The following is a 22,937-nucleotide window of genomic DNA, read 5'->3' on the forward strand; positions in this document are numbered from 1 at the left end:
GCCATTTCAATCACTGAAAGGCAAACCTGGGATGTGGTTGTCTTCAACACTGGGAGCTTGATCTTGACTGCAGTTCTTTCACCCAAGATAATTTCCATGCAAGATCCCCAGCTGTACAACACAGTGATAGAGGCATCTCATTATTTAAGGCCTGTGCTTTCTTTCAAATACTCTTAGAAAAGTCACCAAAGCTAATCTTCCTGTCAATCTTCTTTTCTTTTTTTTTGCGCTTTTAAGAGCAATATTAAATATTCATAAATATAAAAACTATGTGGAAATACCTTTAATAATATTCTGATTCTGCCTGTTTAAAAAAAAAAGAAAGAAAAAAAAAAAAAGAAAACCCACAAGCCAACAACCAACCATCTTTGCCAGAGTGCTTGGCCAGCAGTGAAGATAAAAACGTGGCTGTTCCAAATATCTTGTAGATCACATAATGCTTCTGTCTCTTTGTGGACCAGAATGATTTCAGTACTTTCTGCTGAGTTCTAAGAAGCCATAATTAGAGGACAAAAGCCCCCAAAGTGCCTGAGATTCAGAAAGGCTGGACTGACAAGTCTTTTCTGATAACACTGGCTCACAGAAACATCTTCAGATTCTTATGTGGAAAGTACTGCAAAGGAAAGAAAAAGATTAAGAGATATAAACACGTTTGGCATTATGCACAATATTTTCCTTAGAGTACAAAAAGGAAGGTGCTGTGTAATTAATCTGAATCTTCTCTCATGCTCTCAGGAAGATTTAAACATTCTGGAAGAAATTTCTGTCTTCTGAAAATGTTAGCTCAGGGGGCCAAGCTCACACTTACTCAGCATTAAATCAAGTATAAGCTGACCTGTTTATCTGGAGATACAGCAGAGCTAAATGTTTCCCAATTGCACTTTTGCTATGGCACAGCATTTGGGTTTCTAAACAAGTAGAATTAGGCAGATAAATTCGTTGTTTCTCTTGCTAGGACCGAGAGATCCTGATTGTTATCTTCTTTCTATTTGCACTACGATACAGGCAAGCAGCATGCCTTACTAATGGCATCAGTTTTCAGAAGTCTTGAGCATCTTAGCAGGACAGTAAAAGATAATTTAAAGAGGGCATGCCGAAAGCTCACTTTCTCTAGGAAGTAATATCTGCTCAGTATCACGACAGTATAAACCTTATGTTTGTTCCTTGACTGAAATTAGAAGGGATTATTATGTATCTTTATATGTAAATACTAGAATTTTGGTGCCTACACCAAAAGAAAACTTTTAAATGTTTGGAGTATTTGAGAGGCTAAAGAGTTCTGAAGGTACAGGTTTTGGATTTTGTTTTACGAAAAGAATGCTCTAACTTAATCACAGCTATTTGACTGGAATGAGGAAATCACTGCAGGAAGCTCTGGGTATGTATTTGGAGCAGATAAAATTTTATGTTCACAGTGGTCCCTAGGGACTTCCTATCTCGGAATTAATTCAGGCTGGGTGACACTGGAAGGTACGTTGTATAGCAGTCTGGCATATTAGCCTAAGCATTGTGAAAGAAAGCATAGCGATGCAAAGAACTTACCAGCACTAAGGTTTTAGACAAAAAGAATTATAAGCATCATCTTCACAACTCAAGAAATGTCTAGAGCCCCAAATCATCCAAACACTTGAAAATTTAAGCCCCACATAGGCAACACCTAGGAACTAAAAAATCCACAGCATATGGGAAAATATTTTAGGCACGACTCCTTTAAAAAATCCATCCAAATCCACTTCACTGGAGATCTATTTATTGCAAATTTTCTGTATTTCTATCAGAGTGTCATTTTGGCATTTAGAGATTAAGCTGTTTACTAAGAAGCAACTGAAATATTCTGTGAAAAATTCCAACAAAAATTATTCCCTTCCACTGTTTTCTTGCTAAGCATCTCTTGCCAATTTGTCACTAGCTCTGATTTTAGTCCTTAAGAACTAGATAAGCTGCATGTTGGGACAGGTCTTATGAGATGTACATTTCCTGTAAGAGCTTCTTAGCTTCAGCTTTAGGTACGATGGGAGTCAGGACAGCAACTGTTGTATGGGTGAAGGCCCACAAAGGTTTCAGAAATACTGCATTTCCAATGACATCTTTTTGTTTAATCTGCTGTTTCTCTGTCTAGTTCTGTCAGCTCCCAGGTGTCATTAATGCCATATTCTTCTCAAACTCCATTTCAAATTGCTATAGTATGTTTCATCCTCAGGCATTCAAATAAGCTTAAACTTCCAGGATGATTTATAAAACAATTTCCTGTGGAAAACATAACCAGTCTTGTAGAACAGAACACTTAGCTAGTGCCAGTTCAGACTGCTAATACTTCCATTAAACTACAAGTAGCTTCTTAATGATAGCAATTTTGAGTGAAATAAGCCTACTGGGATCAAATTTTCTGAACTAGCAACTGTCATTATCATTTACAGCTTACTCAAGCTTCCGGGATAGCAGCCAAAAATGCATATATCTTCTTCCCTGGTCAACGATTAGCAGTGTTTTCTTCTAGTCTTAAAAAAATTCCTCAACCACAGCAGTGCAAATCAAGCAACAGACTTCACTGCATCTTCATTTGCTTGACAGCAGTACAAAGCTTGCAAAGGCTGTCTGTACGAGATTAAACCTACACAGGGTCATTAAGTAAAGCTTTGTGAAATGAGTGATGAGATAAGGAAAAAAAAAAAAATCAGTCAACGTACAGTGGATGAAATTTAGCTCATACCAGGTCAACGACTGGATCATGGTGCCAAAATCAATGCCTGCTGTATACATTAAGTATGCATGATAGTATGACAGCTTAAAAACCCCCAACGTACTGAGTTGTGTGAAAAAAGTGCTCCAAAAACAGAGTGTACATTGTTACAGGAATCTGGCCTTCAAAGGTTTTCCACAAACAGGGTAAAGAAGGTATTCCCCCTCAGCAATTTCATAACTCATTTTAATGATGATGAGATTTTACAGTTGCATAATTCATGTAAGTTCTCAATGTTTGCCAGAAGTCAGGTAAGCACTGATCCCATGTAACCAGAGCAGAGAGAACAAAATGAGCTATAGTTCAGCAGGGATCACTTCCTCAAGCAGTGGCAGAGCCAGTGATAAAACCTAACTGCCTTGCATCCTAAGTTTCCTACTCTTACAATGTGAAGTGGCTTTTGGTGGGGGGGAAAAGGCAAAGAACAGAATAAGAAATCTTTTAGTACGGATAAAAATAATCTGGGGTCTGGTATGTTAGTCAGTATTTTCAAAAGTATCGCACACCAGATGCCGGTATGGTATTCTAGGATCGGATGTTCAAAATTATTGACTGCCCATAGCTTTCCAGCAAAGTGTCTGAAAACGGCAGTTACCCAGCATCTCCAATTGCTCACTGGCAATCATTTTCAAAAGTGGCTATTGCTTTGGTTCCTAGGTGTTTAATTTTCACAGCTGCTGAGCAGCTGAAAGCATAAATCAATAGACACTCAAGGCTTCCTTAACTTTAAAGTCTGGAATGCATTCAATTGGGCACAAAAAGTAGAGATGTGCAAAACCAAATTACTGTCTCTGGACATTGACAGGTTGGTACTTCTTCCATGCGCCTGCTGAAGATTTCAAAAGGGACAATGTTATTTAGATGAAAACACGTTTTCCTATCTTTTTACAATACTAAGAAGATAGTTCAGGCATAAGTTTGCCACTGGCATATAGGGTTGTTGATCCACTATTAAAAGACACCTCCTGTGCTCTGCATGTTCTGTATTATATTACATGGTGAAACTGCACAGCCCTGTCTTCAGTTCAGCTGCACACAGCCTATGGTTATCACTTTAGAGGACCATTACAGCTGGAGACACAGAAGAGAGGAAAATGAGAGGCCATGAATCAAGCTGGAGAGAAGATTAGAAAGATAAAAGAAAACGCTGTTTCATTAAATTAATAGGTAATGTGTCCAAGACTCTTATGGTACAATTGAACTCAATGAATAGGAACTAGGGTTTTTGTGGTGAGAGATGAGCTACAGGAATTGCACTGTTGTCCCATGTCACACATTCCATCACACGCTAGCACGCACTGGCTACTATCAGAGAGCACTGGTTTAGTTTCAGTCCCCAGTCAGACCTTGATATACCTATTGTGGCATCAAAATTCAATGGACCCCATCCCAGAAGTCAAATCACTGTCTCCCTTTAGAAAGCAACATTTACCCAGTATTTAAAAAAAATTAGAGTAAGTGGCTCAGATCAGGAAGTTCAGTACTAACAAATAGGTCAATCTATGACGCAGCGCATACAGCAAAAATATGACTAAGAATGTCCTCAAAAAATAAAATACCTTTACAGGCAAGAACAACAGTAAACAGGTAACAAGTCTTCCATACAGATTGGTTTGGATAAAAGTGGCCTCATGACCACATCACCTTCTTTTCCTGCAGCTGTTATCTCTGCCTGAAACAGAAACCAAATCAGAGAAACTACACATTCTCTTCTCAGCTCTGAGACTTTTTCCATTTACATCCTCATTTTGCAATATAGCTTCAGAGGTTAAAAAAACATGTTGCTGAGTTAACAGTCGGAGGCTCTAAACCAGTGTTTCAGCCAGAAGGTGGAAGGAAACCCTTCTTTTGGTCACGTCACTTCAGGAGCTCTTAAGCCTGAGGACTTCAGAGGTGAATCCTGTGACCCAGCTAATCTTCTGACCCATGAAAGGAGAGGGAAGTTACCATTTCCCTTGAAGCCAGGGATGGAAAAAATTTGCCTTAAATATACATGTTGCCATCTTGAACATCAAGGAGACATCTTGATAACCTGAGCTCACCATGTCACAGACACGGATGAAAGTATATATGTTTAAACTGAGCAACTGCATGACCAGTCTTCCAATACTTGGTAGCCTGGTCCTTTGAGATTAGCGGTATTGTCAGCAATCCCTCCCTATTTTATCTTTGTCTAATCTTAAACAAGCTCTGTACTTTTCACTCCATCCCTCTTTTTACTCTTTTTTTCTTGCCCTGTTGAATACCCATCACTCAGATCTTTCCACCCATTTCCTCAGCTTCCCAAAATATCACAAACTTGGAAAAGAACAATAATTATGACAGTCATTCTAATGGCTACAGGGGCAAATATTCCCCGCTGCTACTTTCTCAGGAAGTTACTGGATTGCACAGCATCCTCAGCTTGGAATTCTCAGTCAGCAGTTTGCGAGCCTCCACAACACAGCAGTAAAGTCAGTCATGGCACAGGAAACATCTGAACCTACAGCTTCTGCTGAGTCTTCAGACCTGCCTTCAATTCTTCGCATTTGATCTCTGTTCCCTACCAGATTTGTAGGTACAGTACAGCCTTTTGATTGATTAAAGGAAACTCTACCTGACCCCAGAAGCTTCTATATGGGTAACAGCATAAAGAAAACTTTTTTTAAGCTGGAACTATATGTAAACAAAATATTAGACTACCTACTCAGCTAAGCCTCCCCATAATGGTGATATGTATCTTGTTCTAAAAGAGCTTCCATTGATACACTTGATTAGTCAAGGAATGCCTGTTATGTTTCTAACGTATAAAAGATATTCACATTAACTTTGTAGCATATCCTCTCAAGATGCTGATGTTTCTTAGGGTTCACAGAAATTGTGTCCTCATGCTTTACTGTAAAATCATTTTGTTATAGCGTCTTTCCTCAGAAATTTCATTTATGAAAGAAACAAACTGTTCTGTGCTCTGCAGAACACTTAAAAGTTCTTAAACACCATTAGCATTAAGATTATCAGTCCACATTTTGATCTATCTTAATTCTATTCTAATGTTTAGCCTTATTTCCTGTGAAAATACAGTTTATTCAATTTATTCAATCAGTCTGACCACGACTTTTGTTAATCCTCCCCAGTAACTTCTGAGTCCTTTGGCAGAGTTCAACAACATGCGACTGAAAGATGATTTAACTTTCTGCCAATTTCCTGCAAACAGGCAGCGGTGTAAACAAGAGTCTCTAAGTGTTCCAGTTCATAGAAAGATGCAGAAATAATTCTGCACCTTTCCAGACGTCAGAAAATCTACACAGACAAACCGGTCTCCATGCCTTAACTGCCCAAATAAAATTGAAACTAAACTTCTTTTCAGATATCAGCCAGCTTATCAGGAGACACAAGTCTGCAGAAACTGGTTCTAACATTCCCAAAACATCTTACAGCCATACTGTACATCTGCTTGCACTCCAGACAATTGTTAGATTATTCATTTTGCCAGATGTTAGAACTTACCTGTTATTATCAATTACCACCAGACAAACAGCAACACTACCAACTTAACAACAATGTGTATGAACAAAGATGATGGAAAAAAATCTTTTTCAGGTTATCAAGCATTTACTATTAGGCATAGTTAACCCAGACCACTGAAATTTGGGGAGAAATTAGATGTAGGTTTTAGCTTCAGCCTACTTTGCCAGTGGATTTAAGATTCAAATATAGACTCCTCCCAGTCTGGGAATATCTTATTTTGCTGGCTGGTTAACTGTAATTTCTTAAAGAAGGTCTATCCTTGTGTTACTTCAGTAACATCCTTAACTATAAGTTTATGGAGAATGTTTTATTGTTGTCTATAAATAAAAAGGCCTTTTCAAAAGTTCTCTTTAAATATGAAACATGCAAAGAAACCTGTCTTAAGATAGCTGTGTTTTGCCTACAGATTATTAGGAAGAAACTCAGCAACAAAAATAAAAAATATTAATGATAAAAAAATTACTGATTAACAGTGAATCGAAGAAAGACTGCAGTAATTAATCATTTTAATTGATTTTCTGCTACCAGCATGAATTGTACCATTGTGATGTCCTCTAGCTCTCACCTTCTCGGCACAAAAGATCAATGTGTTTCCGTGTGTATTTATAACACATGTACAATATACACACATTCCTGTTCAGACAGCATAGACCCTTGCTATAGGCTTGGGAACAACATGAATTTGAGCTTACAATAAACCAAAATATTTTCCTGAAGAAACCACACAAACAAACAGGAAAAAAAACCGCAGGAGATAAAAGTCATTGAGCTCTTCAAGTTAGGAGGGAACAGGAATACGATCTAGAAAAGTAAACTGAGTTAGGGTATACACTACACAGTGACATCCTACAAAAATACCTGAAAATATGCAAGAAATGATCTGTTTTTTTAAAGCAGTACCTGAGAAAGTCCGGCGCTTTGGAAATCATGTTTTCAAAATCTGCAAATCCTAGTTTCCCATCACCATCCATGTCAGCTTCTTCTATCACTTTCTCACAAACTAGAGTGATTTCTTCTGCTGTTAGCTCTTCTCGGGTCAGCTTATTGAGGGTTTTCTCCAAGTCTGATTTACAAATGAAGTTATCTGTGTTAAAATCTAAACAATAAAAGAACCAAAGAAAACATCACCACTCTCATACTCATTTACTTAAAAAAAAAAAAAAAGCATACAAAACTATCTCAGTACAGTACCATAGATCTTAAAGGCATAGATTGCTTTAAGCTCTCTGGGAGCCATTTCACTGAGCACAGAGAACATATCCACAAAATCATTGAAGCTGAGGCTACCCTCTCCATCTTCTGAGAAAGATTCCACAATCCTTTCCTTGAAGGGATTCTCCTGTGAAAAACAGATATATATTTTTTCTTTAGTATTTGGAAGATCAAAAACCCTGCAGACTCCCCGTTAATGAGTACTTAATTCCATGGTGGGCTCTTTGAAGACACCATTTTTCCTTAAAATGCACCTAAAAATTTACACTTGTACGCTTTAGCAGAAAGCGTCAGCAGAACGTGCTGCTGCATAGTACCACTTCTTGCCCAGATTTTCTCAGCTCCATTGTTACTTATGCTCTCTAAAATGGTGCTCATCTCGTTTCTCCTGTGTGAAACACAGGCTTTATAAATGTTAGGGTAAAGGTACTAAGAGCGTGAAGATCGTTTGCAGTAAGAGGCTGCTGACAGGGTGGCAGGCTGGCACGGTCAGGAGGGTTACAGCTCCTACACTAGGAAGCTAGCGCCCATGAAGAGGGGATGACAGAAGGGGAGGGAAACAGAGATGAAGGTGGAAAGCCAATGAAACAAACAGCGTCTTTATGCCTTCTCGTGGCACCTGACTGAAGGCTGGAGGAACAAATACTACTTATGAAACTACCTTAAAAAGTAAGTATCTGCACTCCACCCCGATTGATGAGGAACATCAATCAACCATCAACCAAACCATGTCTGTTCCCCAAGGATGTAGCCACATCCCAGCACAATCTTGCAGAAAAGTCTTTCATTTTCACTCCGATACACATCAATGTAAAATCTCTGGTTGAATTGACTACAGATTCCAGAGTTTTAAATGAAATTTCACCCCCACAAGAGATGATCCTAAGATCCTTTTCTAGCATCCTACCGACTCAGCCGGTGTCAAGGCTACTCTGAATAAGACAATATTCTAAAACCATAAACACACAAGCAAACATAAGAAAAGCTGTTTTAGTAACCTGAAGTCCGAAACAAATGTTTTTGTTGTAACAAAACAACATCTTTCTCACAGCTATAAAAACCCAACATGAATTTGTCGCTGTATCTAGAAAACTGGGCGAATCAATTCAGCTGAATATGAATAAAACACAGAAACATCATTTGGGCTGTGAGTAGCATCTCATTAAAGCTGTTCTACAGATCTTATCTGAAGGCAAGACACTTCATTGTCTTGACACATATTGATCTCCTATAAACAGCTTTGGTGGTGGCATATCACGTTCATTATTTTTAATACACATGCAGCATTTTATTTGACTTTAAACAAAGCAGTATTATGAAAGCTGAGAGCTCAATCATATATCCATTTGATTTCTTTTTTTCTGTATGTTTAATTAGGTAACAGGTATTCACAAACCACCCATTGTTTTAAATGAAATTTCATAAAACAGCTATATTTGACAGGTGAATGACCAGAAAGTGTTACTTTACAGTTTACTTTAATTCTTTCCTGATAATTCACACAGAGCATATGCATCTGTAGAACACATTTTCTGCATACCTGTGGAGACTAAAAAAAATTACAAGCAGCATGTACAACGCAGAGTTATGTGAACAGATTGACGTTTTATATTTATGTAGTACCCTTCATCTTAAAGGAACATAAAGTACCTTGCAGGAATTGGGCTACTTACCACTAATATGCAGCTGCCTCTGAGGTGAAATTCAACTGTTAAATGGTGTGCAGCAGCTTACAACAAGTGCTGAAGATAAAGATGTTCAACTGAAATCGCAAGGGGAACTTGGAAGCATAATGAAATTTGTCACCCACACAGAGGTAACATTTGAGATATTTGAGTCTATAACACAATGTAATGAAAAAGTTTTAATAAGGGCTCTTGTGAAGAGACAAGCATAACATACAAAAGCTTACTTCCTCTAAGAGGAACTTAAGGTGTGACTGTGCACATGGACATTTCAAAGAACATACAGTTCCTGGAAAGCAGCCTTCCTTTTTTCTTCAGGTGATTGGTCAACGTGTAGATTCACACTACGGGATGACCCTTTGTAGTGGCTAGTTCTGGGATGCAGGTACAGAGAAGTGGTCAGACATTTGGGAACAAGGCGTGGATCGATCAAGGCTATACCACACCTTTGGCAAGCCATGTCACCTGGCAAATTTAATAACAGATTTCAGTGGCCACCCCAGCTGGAACTTGGAGATACTTTTTCACAGAAGCTATACTGGCCATTCACATCCTCAGAGAGCATACCTGATTCTATTAGGAGGTTTCTATTTAACGGTAACAAAGCACTCAGGGTACATCATCTAATGAGATGTCTTTGGGTCTTACAGTTTGCAGTCTAGGACTACTTCCATGGTAGAAATTAGTTGGAGTCTGCCAAAAGACAAATATCCATTTAATGACAAACCATCTAAGTGTGTGTGTCAATCTTCTGAGGATAGGCGAGATCTGAGAAATGGACATTCGAAGTGTAATTGCCCAAGACAATCAAGATTCAAAATTTACTACTAAATGCTAAGATCTCACCAGGCTTTCTGGCTAAGATAACTGCCAGAAATAAGACCATTTTAATGGATAGGTGAAGTACGGACCACAGAGCCATAGGCTCAAATTACAGGCCATTAAAGTAGTCAATACTAAATTCAAATTCTCCTGCAGGGTGCGATGACTGAAGTAAGTCCACAATAGGGAGCAATGCCTAGAGATTTTCAAGGGTACGAAATTAATGAGCTCACTGTGCTCCGAGCTGAATGTGTAAGGCTGAGATCACTATTCAGAGGAAGACAAAACCAGGCTAAATAAAAATAAAAAAGAAATTAAATAGAGTAGAAAAGAGGGATTGCTGAAAATAAAAAGACAACAGCCTCAAAAAAGCAGCAGGGTCACATCTCTCAAGAGTCTCAGTATGAAAAACACCCAGAATTAGCCAGATGGCCGAAAGTCATTGTAAAAGGATACATAATGATCACTCACATCATGTGCATGATGTGTAGAAGAGGTATAGCAGATGTGCATCTGTGTGTACTGCTAAGGCTGAAGTATCCAACTTGAGTGCTTGGAAATATGCCTGTTTGTGCTATGAATATACATACAGACACTCAGTGGAAAACAATTGATTTTATGGTTTCATATTGTCAGTTTATTAATAAGCCAAATAAAGATTCATTTGGGATGAAATACATGAAAAAGGCCCACTTTCTTCCTAAAGGCACGTAAAAAAAAAAAATCAGTGTTTCTGTTAAATGCTTAATATTAGAGAATGCTGAATACCAGAGTGGACAAGAACACATGTTAGAAAGATTATCTTTTTTATTTCTAAAATATCACATTGCTTGCTTTGGCACAAACCTCATCAGAACTAAGTGCCATGATAACAGTTATAAACTGACATCCTAGAGGCAGCATTGGGTAACAAACAGGGAGTACACAGATGCAAGTACCCCTATCAGCAGTGAATATCAAACCCAGGACTGTCTGCATTAGAAATGCTAGGCGTGACCTCCCGCTGAACAAGCATATTGCAGTTGCATAAGATGAATTATCTATTTGGAATGCCAGAGATGTTGACAATACAGATGAATTAACAATGAATTAAATGGACCTAAGCATACTTCTTAAATAACTCTTTGCCAAATAGATCTCTAAAACCTAAATGAAAAATAAAATCTTTCCTCGTATTGATTTCTTTCCTTTAACTTTCTCATATTATGTGTCTTCAGGCAGTATATCTGTGGTTTTACACAATGGAAAGTATTAGCTTACCTTCACAGATACTTTTCACATCCTTTCTGTAATTTCATTACCTCTACTCTAAAGAGCACAGATTAGGGTTCCATCATATTTAAAGGAAAAGCCATGGGGGAAGGGACTAAAGGGGAAAATGATACTGTTCTTTCCTAGACTCTTTTCCCTTAAGCACTAATTGTTTAAAAAAAGAATCCTTTTAAAACTAGAAACTTACACTTGTCTTGTTAAGTAAGAGAGGACTTTTTCTGTCCCCTCACAATAAAAATGAGAGAGGAGAGAGAAACAATAAAGAATTGTTACAGCTAAAACTCTGCTGTTTTGCAGATTGATGCTGCTGTAGTGGCTTGAGATAATCCTCCTAAATGTGCCATCCATCTTTTTAATGATCACTTTTTCTACTCTGATAATTGTGTTTCTATACTTTTTTCTGCCATGTGGCATCTATTCCAACATACAGATCTAGAACACCATACAATAAAACATAACCATTAGTTTCCTAAGATACTATTACAGGGTTTATTCCTGAGATTGCAGCTAAATCTTAGCAAGTCCCTCGTTATTTTCCCTCGTCCTCTAGTTTCCATCACAGGCTGTAGAAAAGCACTGTGTTGCCCTACCCGTTTTGCAGCTTGACAAATTAATGTAAAGCACCGTATCCTATTTTCACAAGCTGACTGCATTTTGGAAAAAAGAGGTTGGCAAGTAAAGCTGTAAGATAGGTCAAGATAACGGAGCTGGAGATGCTGGACAGTCATTACAAAATGCTTCTCAGTTTTATATCCACAGAAACATGATGATCATTTTCTCTTTTGTATTTGGACATAAGTCCCCACTGACATTAGGGAAGATATTTAAATGCACAAAGCAGTCTGCTTTGCAGACTACTAAAAGCCAGCATCCCTCTGGATGCTTTAATCAGGACTTGTTCAGAACTGATCAGAAGCAAACCTTTCTCAAATTTCAGGAGTTATTACTAAAAAAAATTGAAATTAACTCTTATCAGAGAAACTTGAATATAAAAATGGCAAAGTTGTTCATTACCAGACCTGCACAGGAGAGACTGGTGCTTTGGAAGGGAAGCATAATAAGTGCAACAACAAACTGCCCCTGGAACAAATTAAAGCACATTTCTTTGTTGGTGTTTGTTGGTTTGGTTTTGGGTTTGTGTTGTTTGTTTGGGTTTTTTTTTTTACTTTTCTTCTTCCTTAAAAATCTTTTTTTTTTTTCCCCCATGTGTAGATGATTATATTCATGTCAAGCTTCTCTGCAATGTCTACAGGGTACTGATCAAGAAAACCCTGCACAAACCAAGGCTAAGATACAGCTAAATTGACACTTTTACATCTTAAAAAAAGATCACGTCATTCTGTGAGTAAGCAGAAATGTAAGACAGTTCAGCAATGAGCTTACCTCTTTATTGACGGCTGTGCTATCGTCACAACAGCCAACTAACCAAAGATTATGGTTGCATATAGAATTGCTTAAATATTACAGAACATAATAGTGTATCATGGGAATATAAGGCATTTTAACAAAAACTGATTCACTAAGTACAGCAGGAAACTGCAGACAATACTGGTAAAGATCATCAAGCACATAGAGATTCAGAATTTAATGGAAAGAAAATGGCCCTCACTTATTGCACTTGAAGGACATACAGCTGGTTGAGACACACAGTTAAAAAGGGCTTCAGAGAAGCAAGAAGAGTGGTCTGAAAGGGGTAAAACTCCCCATCATAACTAGAAACGACTAACAGGATGCAGAGACAAGGAAATTGGGATGAGTTGCAGGAAAAGACTGGCAAGAGCAGGGGTGGGGGCTTGGGAAGAATATCAACCTGCTCCCTCAGGTGTCATTGCCCGTTACATGGAAAGCTTTGAAACTGAGGACTCATTGATAAAATACCACCCTCTTAAAATTACGTGAAGTGTTTTAATTTTATTTTGAAGCAGTTCGCACACATTCATGTTTAAACTTGCCAAAAATAGGGTGCTAACATTGGTTCTGAAATGTGTGATCAATTGACTGTTCCCTGTGTGTCCTTTCTTTCTCCTGGCCGATTCCTGTGCCTGCTGGTCATTCTGTTTCAGTAGCGTGTGGATTTATGAACTACCTTACTCACCACTGCAGCTAACGACAAGGCCTGCGAGGATCAATGAAGTTACTGTGCGAGCCAAAAAAAAAAAGCAACAGACTGTAAAGTGAATGAAACAAAAATGGTTCCCCTCCAGGAAGTCCTTTTACGACCAACTCCTGACAGAAGGCTTGTTCTACACTACAATAACCAGAAACAGGCCACACACCAGTTTGAAGAGTTTGACAATTAGGGACGTATGTGTCACAAAGAAGATGGCCACCCACCCACTTCTACAGATCATACATGATCTCTGCGATCAGGTGACATTCCCACATCTAGCTCTGTGGCAGTGAACAGGGATCATGTGAGTGAAATCAGTTTTGTTCTGAAATAAAATCACTTTTGCTTTCTGCATGGTCTCATACTGAACAGCCCGTATCATTGTCACAATTTTGCAATATTAATCGCTGCAGTCTCACAGGTGCCCATATGGCCTAAATTTAATTTATTAGACTGCTGCCTGTGTAACCAAGATTGTCAAAATTAGAGAACTGAGACTGCAATGAAACAGATGCAGTAAACTAGCTCTCAACTTCAGCGTAATGGTAGAACTAATCAACTTAAAGTATCTGCCCCTTCTTTATTTATTTATTTCTTGTCCTGACTTTCATCTTTTAAGAATCATGAGTTAGTGAATAATTCATTACCAATTAAAGTAAGTGACGATCAGCATTTTTTTTTCTTTGAAACACAGAAGTCCTGGCTCAAAACATTAATGCGTGAGGTAAAGATCTTTCTTTATAGTAGCAGAATCTAATTTAGAAAAGTGCATTATTGATTCTATCCATTTGTCAGAATCTGCAGTGGTATTGAGCTCAACGTTGCCAGTAACTAGAAATGTAATGTGTATATGAAAAAAGCCAGGTGCATTGAAATTATCACTAATTTTATTAGAATTCAATAGACATTTAGTTCATTTATGTCTATTTTAAGATTTAAATGTTGGCTTTGTGTTCACCTTGATGAAAATTTACTGAAGAAAGAAAACACCATAACGATTTCTTTAGCAGTCTGGTCAAGCTGCAAAGGTTAAAGATATTTTTTTCTTAGTATATGAGCTGGAGATACTACCTAGATTGCCTGGAAAATGAACTCTAGGGGAAAGAGTCTCTCCCCCTCCCTGCCATCTGCACGGGAAATTGCAAAATGCTCCATGACCAGGATTGACCCCAGTTTATAACTGAGACCCTAAGTGGCATTTTAATATCTTTTAGTGTCAATGTTTTTGAAAGAGTTATGGAGGAAGATCTAGTCTCCTCTAACTGATACTTTACTGGAAACAAGCTGACTAGCTACTGAAAGCACTTTCTCTATGAACTGATAGAATTCCTGAAATAAAATGAGTAGTTTGACAGCAATATTTCTAAGGTTCTACCACAGTCTCAAGAGACTTGGGAGAGAGTTATTCTAAAATCTGACACTGAATTTTGTCCTGCTATCTTAATAACATCAAGTTCCATTACCCTGGAGACATATTCTGAAGCAGGGTCAGAAAGACTTGATGTGGTTGCAAGAAGATAGATTGTGATCCACTTTACTTACAGAAGTCTATTAGGAAGTCTATTATCATTACCACCTCAGTTTGCTAAGGTAGCGAGATGTGCTCCTGTATCTCAAAATCTAATCATTGTCCAGTATAAAATTTCTGGTTTATATCTCAGCTTAAGTACCAGGCTGTCTTGTAAATATAGTAGTCTTCCATCTCTAAGGTTTTCACGGAATAAGCTGTTCCTTGATCCTGTATCACTGAAGCCAAAAAGAATGTGCATGCTTATCGTTTCTCACTTTCTTTTCTGAACTTAGCCTTGGTTTTTCACAAAGCAACTATCAGCCATCTGGCAGTTAAACTCTTCAGAGTCACGTAAGTGAGAAATAGAATTTAGTATTATGCTACCAAGATCCTAGAGACAACAACATAAAACTTACGGAATACTGATTGTCCATACCAGAAGTGCCAGTACAAGCACCTAAAACACTAGTAATGAATGAATTGCAGTCGTGTTAGAGAGACGTAAAACTACTTGCAGTGATGGATGAATAAATCAAAAACCCTTAAGGATGATACATTTTATCACAAAGATAAGAGTTCAATATTTATGCATAAGCAAACATAGCAGATCGATGAAAACAATCAGAATACTTCAAGATGCTCCCACATATTTAGACTTTGTGAAGCTCATGCTATTTCGTCCTGCCAGCTACTAAAACACCTGGTTAATTTCTTTTATATTCACATAGGTAAGGCCATTAGTAATTTTTGTCCTATTATATTCCATACAACACTAATTTGCATTTCTTTATACAGCTGTCCATCCAACATGACAGCACTCAGTAAGTCATATAAAATATTCCCATTTCAAAATGAAGAATCTTCTTCCTTTTGTACTAGCTGCTAAACTTCAAATGACTGGTTCCATGTAACTGCTAAGAGCGGGTCCTTTAATTAAATCATCTCAGACATCTCACTGGGGCATTAAGAATATATCCAACAGATCTAGGGATTGCTTGGGGCGGGGGCGGGAGGGGGGGAGTATAATATGGGAACTGTCATAATTATCAGTCCATCCAGCCCACCAGCCTAACTAACTGGCCCTAGTAGTGGATAAGGCAAGAATTTAAAGAGGGAGATATACACAGTGATCTTTCCCATGGTATTATCTGAGATAAGGGCAATGAGCATTTCAGGGACTTTGAGTTAGATATTACATCCAGATTATAAAACTTAAGAGCAATCTGTGGAATTCTGCTCTATAGAAGCACTTAAATAATTTTTCACGATGAATGCCATCTCTGCCAAAATGTTTTGTGACAATGAGTTCCCCGATATATTCACATATTATGTCAGCTGTCTGTCTGGAATTCTATACAACACTTCCTTGTCCTTGTGAAAAGGAGCGCATATTGTTCTCTATTCACCTGTTGGTATTATTCATCTGATCCCATAATCTCATAGGTAGGAGAGACTTCGAGCAAGAGTTCAAATTCCCAAATTTTAGTGCCACTGCATAACTTAACACTAGACTTCAGAATACAGCCTAAGGGACTAATTAGGTCTGCTTGTGCTAGCAACTTCTTGCAGGCTACTGATTTTGATGCCTAATTATGTCTTAAATCTAATTTTAGATAATAGAATTTTAAATTTTTGTTGCTATCTCCAAATTGGACTCAATTTGAAGTAAGTAACATACAAGGCATTTTTGCAAAGTATTGTTAATTTTGCCTGTTGCCTAATTTCCTTATTTGTATAATAAGAAAAAACTATACAAACATTTGTTATAAATATTTCATGTGTCTTTTTTAGAAGATACCTGAAAGGTTAACATGTAATAATTTATGCAGTTGAATGAACTGAAAAGGACTTTTCAGCAAGATCTTTATACCCCCTATTTTAAAGTTCCGTGAATACTTCTGTAGATGCACTTTTTTTTATCATTAAGTATACAGGCACATAATTTAGGCTCTTTCATAGACATTTCAATACATTTAAACACATGATACTGTTGAAAAATAATGTTTTCTTGAATGCTGCTGATACTGAAAGTTCAAAAAACAGAACTTGAATTACACTACTTTCATATCCTGTTGCTAGTTCACCATGTGTAACACAATGGAAAAAGATGAGAAGAATTTTTTTTAAACTACAGTACCTGCATGATTTAAATGCCATTCATTTTATTTGGGGTGAGCTAGGAAGCTCAACTTTGCAAGCTGCAGAGGAAGGAATTACACTTACACCCACGGCAGTCACGGACACATACTTGGAACATGCACACAGCTGACAGAATCCAGCTCTAGGTTAGTTTCCTCATTAGGGTTGGGTTATGCAGCTTCAGGATTTAAAAGGCTGAATAGCTTTCAACCAACTGATGAAAGAATCATTTTGTGAGTTCTAGGAACAACTCATAGCACATTACAGGTTTCAATTCTGTAACTGTTTACGCAATAGTGAGGTATACACTAATTTTATTTCTATACTATGCAATATTGTTAAGGTCATTAGCAAAACAGCCCTACCAAAATCCTTAACTATTAACATGTTTTATAGCTCAATGTAGACGTGCTATGTTAATGACAGTGGCATTTATGGCTTTTATGGTAGAACTAATGATCTCTAAACTTTTCCTTGTATTTTTTAATTCATAACATTTTAAAATTTCTTTTTTTTTTATGTGTAATTTTGGAATTACAGCTAGCTACATCTTCTTCACCTACTTTATTACAGGGCCAGCTCATCATTAGAAAGAGTATAAACATACACTAGAATTTTTCTGAAGAACCCATGCTTGGTGCGAAAAAGAATCCTAAATTAATTCTCAGTTTCTATACATGGGTATCTGGTAAACCACAGTCATAACCAAAGGATGAAAATTTTTCAAAAGTCTTCTACTGAATTAAACACTCATTTGCATTTAATCTCTAATGTTTCCGTTTATATAAAATACTAGTCAAACACTTTTTAACAAACATTCTTTAGAGTGAAACATTCTCGCAGCTGAGTTAAAAAACAAAAGAGAAAATCTTTACTTTTGATCAGCAATGCTCTGCACATCTATGGCAAATTTCCTATCAACACACTGAGATAAGAACTTCTGATTTCTAACCCGCTCTTTACACAGAGATCCCCCTGGCTTCTAAGGGATTGATACATACAAAGTGGAAAGACTGTTAAATTTAATTTTATTTCCTACTCATTTCCTTTACCATCTATCCCAACTATCTCTGCAAGGAAGACATCCACCTAAATATTTTCCAGTTTCAGGGACTGATGTTACCCTTGAACACTAACAGGAAGGGGAAAACCTCAGCATGCCACATTGCTTCAGGATATCAAACACACTTGGCAAAACCTCTGGCAGATAAGCTACATAACAAAATACAGTTTGTAAGCAGTCAGAAGTGATACCTTTAGCTCAGGCATGTTTATTATAAGCTGCATAGGTAGTTTAACATCTGGGTCCTTTGTATAGTCCATGGGCACAACGTTTGGTGCCATTTCACGGTATCGGCTGTGCAACCTGTAAACAAGCAGAAAAAACCAGCCAATAACCAATTTTAAATAACCATTTCCATTCATACAGTAATCAGACAAATTTGTCTTGCAGCTCTATTATTTTTAGTGCACAAGTCTGAGACCACCAAATTCCCATCTTTTTGAAAAAAAGAGGGCTTTGATGCAGTATTCAGCATAACTACTACTAATGCGTAAGTTGAGGTGCGTAACTAAGTAGTGTTTCACACCACCTGTGTGTAACGTTTAAGCACAGTATAGGTACATGCACAGAAGCAGACCTGGATCAATGTACTAACACTGTGAGTATAATCCAGGGATCATCTCTCAGTGCAGGTTAGTGGCTGATCTGCTCTACGCAAGAAAAAATTGTTTAACAGCTCAAGGAATTTAAAAGCCAAACAATATGCAACTATGATGCAACAGACGACAGTATCCTTGGGAGACCTTACTTCTGCACTACAAAAGCCCTTTTGCTCTGTGCCTCGCTAACACAGCAGATTTAGTCTTACAATTCTAGTACTGGCTGACACCAGCACACATACCATTTCCACTTCATTCCATTTCACATAGTTTTGTTTCATTCTTGGCTCAGCTTATGCATTAAAACCAGTATATTTTAAAGGCAATAAACAAGTTTTTTTCCTGAGAGATGCAAGTCAAATATTCATGCACCTAGTTTCACTCTCTAAAGCTTGCTTATTGTGCTAACAGTATTATGTGATAGCTGGGAGCTGAGAAAGGAAGAGGCAAAGGCCATGAAACACGTCGATGTTTCTAAAGGTTTAGAAGCTGAATAACAGTAAATCATAAAAACTGTCTCGGTCTCATGTACAACCTAGGAAAAGGCTGCTCAAATGTTTCTACGACGTTACTTCCGATTGTTAACTAACTTAACAAGTGTTAATCCCACCCTTTACTTGCTGTCTCCAAATATTCCAGCAAATGAGTGCAAAAGCATAGCCCAAAAGCCACGAGAACACAGCCACATGTAAAGAGAACATCAAATTAAGCAGGATGCAAATTTTTAAAACATCTTCACACATCTATTCACACTGGAATGCTCACTCAAACGAGGAACTGAAACATTTCAAGTAAAACGGGTATCCAATTCAAACTTACCCATGGATCTCAAATTCTGAGCTCTCAAACAAACTACAGACAGAAATTGCCTGGTAAGACATTACCTTGTCTAGAAGCAATTCTAGAGATTAATTCTACTGATTTTACTGATTCTAGTGATATCTCATTCTAGCAGACAAGTATCTAGAATACAAGACTCAATCAAACAACAGCACAAGGATGGAGAGGGAACACCTGTATCCTAGTGCTCAAAGATTAGTCACAGATCAATACATTTTAGCACAAGTGTATGACCTGCCAGTCCTCTGTGAAATACCACATGTGTAAAAAGAATAGGAAGGAAGATTAGGTAGTTGCTGTTCACAGAAAACTTAGAAAATGTCATGTACTATAAAATGTAATTTTTATCGTATGTGAAAATTTTGTCTTACACCTAATTCATAAACGTCTTAGGGCAGAAAGTCATCATTTTGCCAAGTCTTATGTACTAACACAGATTATTACGGTCTCTCATTCGGTCACATGTACTACTTACCTACATTAAAAAGCTATATTTATTATTTTGTAACTTATTTTCATTTTAACAAAAAATCCTGCCTGCTCACTAGGTACACTAACAATTACAAGTAGAGATTAACATGTTTTAAACAGCAGAACATAAACAAACCAGTAATACAGGAAGTCATGTCCAACCAACCCCTTCATCTTTCCAGCTTTAGCTTCAGGAACTCCTCAGTCAGCCCCACAAGCAACAGAGCTATTTCAGATTAATGTGGGTAATGAATTTCAGAAACTAGGAGAAAAAAATAAATCTACAGGCATCTCTTTTCTCAGCACCTTTTTGGTCACGATTACGATGTGTCACAAAGAACACATGAAATGGAATATAGAAACACGTTTTGTCTGGATCTTCAGAAACTAATGTCTTTACACAGTGCAGCAATACATTGTGCCATACAGGAAATTAAATATCCACTGATCTAAGCATATTTCAGCTGCTTACCACAGCTCACCCTGACATTTCATAAATACTGTGTAATTCAAGATGCAATAGCCATTTCCCACTCCAGCAACTGATTTCCCTGCTGTAAACAGCAGCTACAAAGATGCTCCTACATACAATGGAAAAACAGCTTAAAAGCACTTAAAGGAATGCAAACCTTTCAAAACAAATATCCATCTAAGGTTTTTGTTTGGGTTTTTGTTGTTTTGTTTTTTTTAAAGCTAGAATACTGAAATGGTGTTCTAGTCTTCAGGAAAATAAAGCATTCATCCTTGGAATGGCTTGATTGTTGTGGGCAACATGTCAAAACACAGTAGCTGGCAATGCCTGCTTATTTTAACTGCCAAGATTTTCTTCTCTACTTTCTCTAGTATTAGACTTTTCTGTCTTTGCTCTGTCTCCTCCAACAAGATTATGAATACACACACTGAGTTGAGCATCTTAAAGGAGTTCTCCGTAATATCTTATAGGAAACATAGATGGGATTGGAACAAAAGGATCTGATTTCTTACCTTATTACATTAATATAAAATGCAAGGTATGGAATTCCTCTTAGTTTTCAATAAAAAACTCTGAACTAACCTCTTGTTTGTAGAAAATAAGAGAGCTGGTCAATTTGACAGAAGTCTAAGAATGCTGTGGGAAAGTATCTGTTACTGAAATACAATCATATCACAAGAATAAACAAACACCAGCTAACGGTAACAAAAGAAACAGCCACAGCAGTGTGAATTTAAAGTTACTTTAGTACCAGGAATAACACAGTGCTACAATAGAGACTGAACGCTAAGACGACAAATTAAAAGTATTTATTATGGGTACATAAAGAAGCACTTCATTGTTACCACTGTGACTCTCAGTGATCTGGTGCTCAGTACTATTTTGGTAGAAATACAAATTATGATGCTCACCAAATCAAGTGAGAAATTTTGAAACGATATCTACAGAGCAAGCAATATTATTCTAACATGAGAAATAGCCCTGTAGGACACATAAGAGGTCGCAACACTGTGTCCCAGATGCCGTGAAGTTACAATCTTATTTCAATCATGGAGGCTTAGAGAGAGAGAGATCAAGGAGCAGGCACAGCCACAGCTCTTACCAGCTGCTTACTGATATGCCTTTTCTCAGGACAAAGGTTTAATCTCCTTACAACGCGCAATACCAGTGCAAAGTAAACCATCATTTCTCACTGCCAGAATTCACCGTCTTGTCCACAGAAATGAACACAACCTACTTTTATGGAAATTAATCCAAACTCTCCAGTAGCTGAAAGAAGGATCTCGTTTTTCAACTGGAAGATATTGCATTGTTAATTGCAAAGCACTTAGCAGAGCAGTTAGGCTTTGTATTAGATCTTAGAACCGCCTTTATTGTCCCACAAATATCAAGTAATTTGTACCTTCCAGTACAACGCCAACAAAAGCACTCCTATTTTACTGTGGACAAGGCATTAACTCTAAAGAATATAGTCTGTCCACCTGATGGCACCATGGCAAGTACAGTTACCCAAGAGTGATGCATTCTCTCTTACTGTGCTTTTCCATCTACTTCAGACTTGGAGTTTTTGGAATTCCTTCAAGAAAGATGATACTACCCCAGCACATTTACACCTCCATACAATGTAAATACACTAATTTCAGAAAGCATCTCTAAGAAAATATTCAAAGCATCCCTCAAAGGATTAGGTTTTACATGAAAACATTGTCAAAGGACACAGAATAAAAACACATTCCTTTGGTTTGCTGCCACTGACTATAATAAAACTAATTCCTCTTTCCTTTCTGCAAGGAGTTATAGCCAGAAGCATTGAGTTGGACACCACATTTGCTGACAGAACTCAATTTTTAGAATTAAAAAGGGAAATGTATGCCCAGGGATGAGAGGTGGGGAAAAACAACCAAAGCAAGAAAACAACACTCCCTGCCAAACATCTTTACTGTAACATGTATATGTCCCTACCTATACATGCTAATATGTGCAGTTTCTAGACCTGTTTTTTATTCAGAAACATCCACAATGCAGACAACATTTATTTTTACAGAAAACTGTTGAGATAGTATGTTCCCAGTCTGTCCATTTGAAATTAAGTCTTTCTTCTATCTCTGAAGATGAACAGAAAGGAGTTGCCAGGCTCTAGCAACTAGACAGCCTTCCAGCACCCTGCCTCAGGCTCAGGGTTAGAATTAGCTGGAAGGCAGATGATGAACACAGAAATGTGCAAGTAATTAACAGCAGATTTGAGGGCAGCTCTGATATCCTGTTCTCCTCCCACTAACTCTTCCATTAATTCACCAAATTGCCCAACGATCTGTAGGTACAAGAGCTTTCCACCTGAGTGGATTTCACACTAGAGCATCCAAACGAGTCTGTAGGAAGTGGCCGTGAGCCAACTCCTGCAAATGAAATTACAGCAATAAAATAGTCTTTCACACGCTTTTATCTGCGAGGATCCTACAACTCTATTTGTGATAGCCTTATCAATGAAAAAGGCC

The 22,937-nt window shown here is 37.6% G+C and overlaps 1 protein-coding gene across 1 annotated transcript in view; it reads right to left on the reverse strand.

Annotated features, from left to right (window-relative positions):
• Positions 1-591: 591 nt before the first annotated feature.
• ACSBG1 (acyl-CoA synthetase bubblegum family member 1) overlaps positions 592-22,937 on the reverse strand; it is a gene marked incomplete at both ends in the record, with an annotated part of 109,697 nt that continues 87,351 nt past the window's right edge. The window contains 4 exons of the mRNA XM_082005082.1: positions 592-613; positions 7,148-7,343; positions 7,439-7,586; positions 18,252-18,363. Of these exons, the coding sequence (XP_081861208.1) occupies positions 592-613; positions 7,148-7,343; positions 7,439-7,586; positions 18,252-18,363 (478 nt within the window). The remainder of the gene's footprint in view (positions 614-7,147; positions 7,344-7,438; positions 7,587-18,251; positions 18,364-22,937) is intronic.

This window comes from Phaethon aethereus, assembly GCF_964289735.1.
Source record: "Phaethon aethereus genome assembly, chromosome: 12".
NCBI classification, from domain to species: domain Eukaryota; kingdom Metazoa; phylum Chordata; class Aves; order Phaethontiformes; family Phaethontidae; genus Phaethon; species Phaethon aethereus.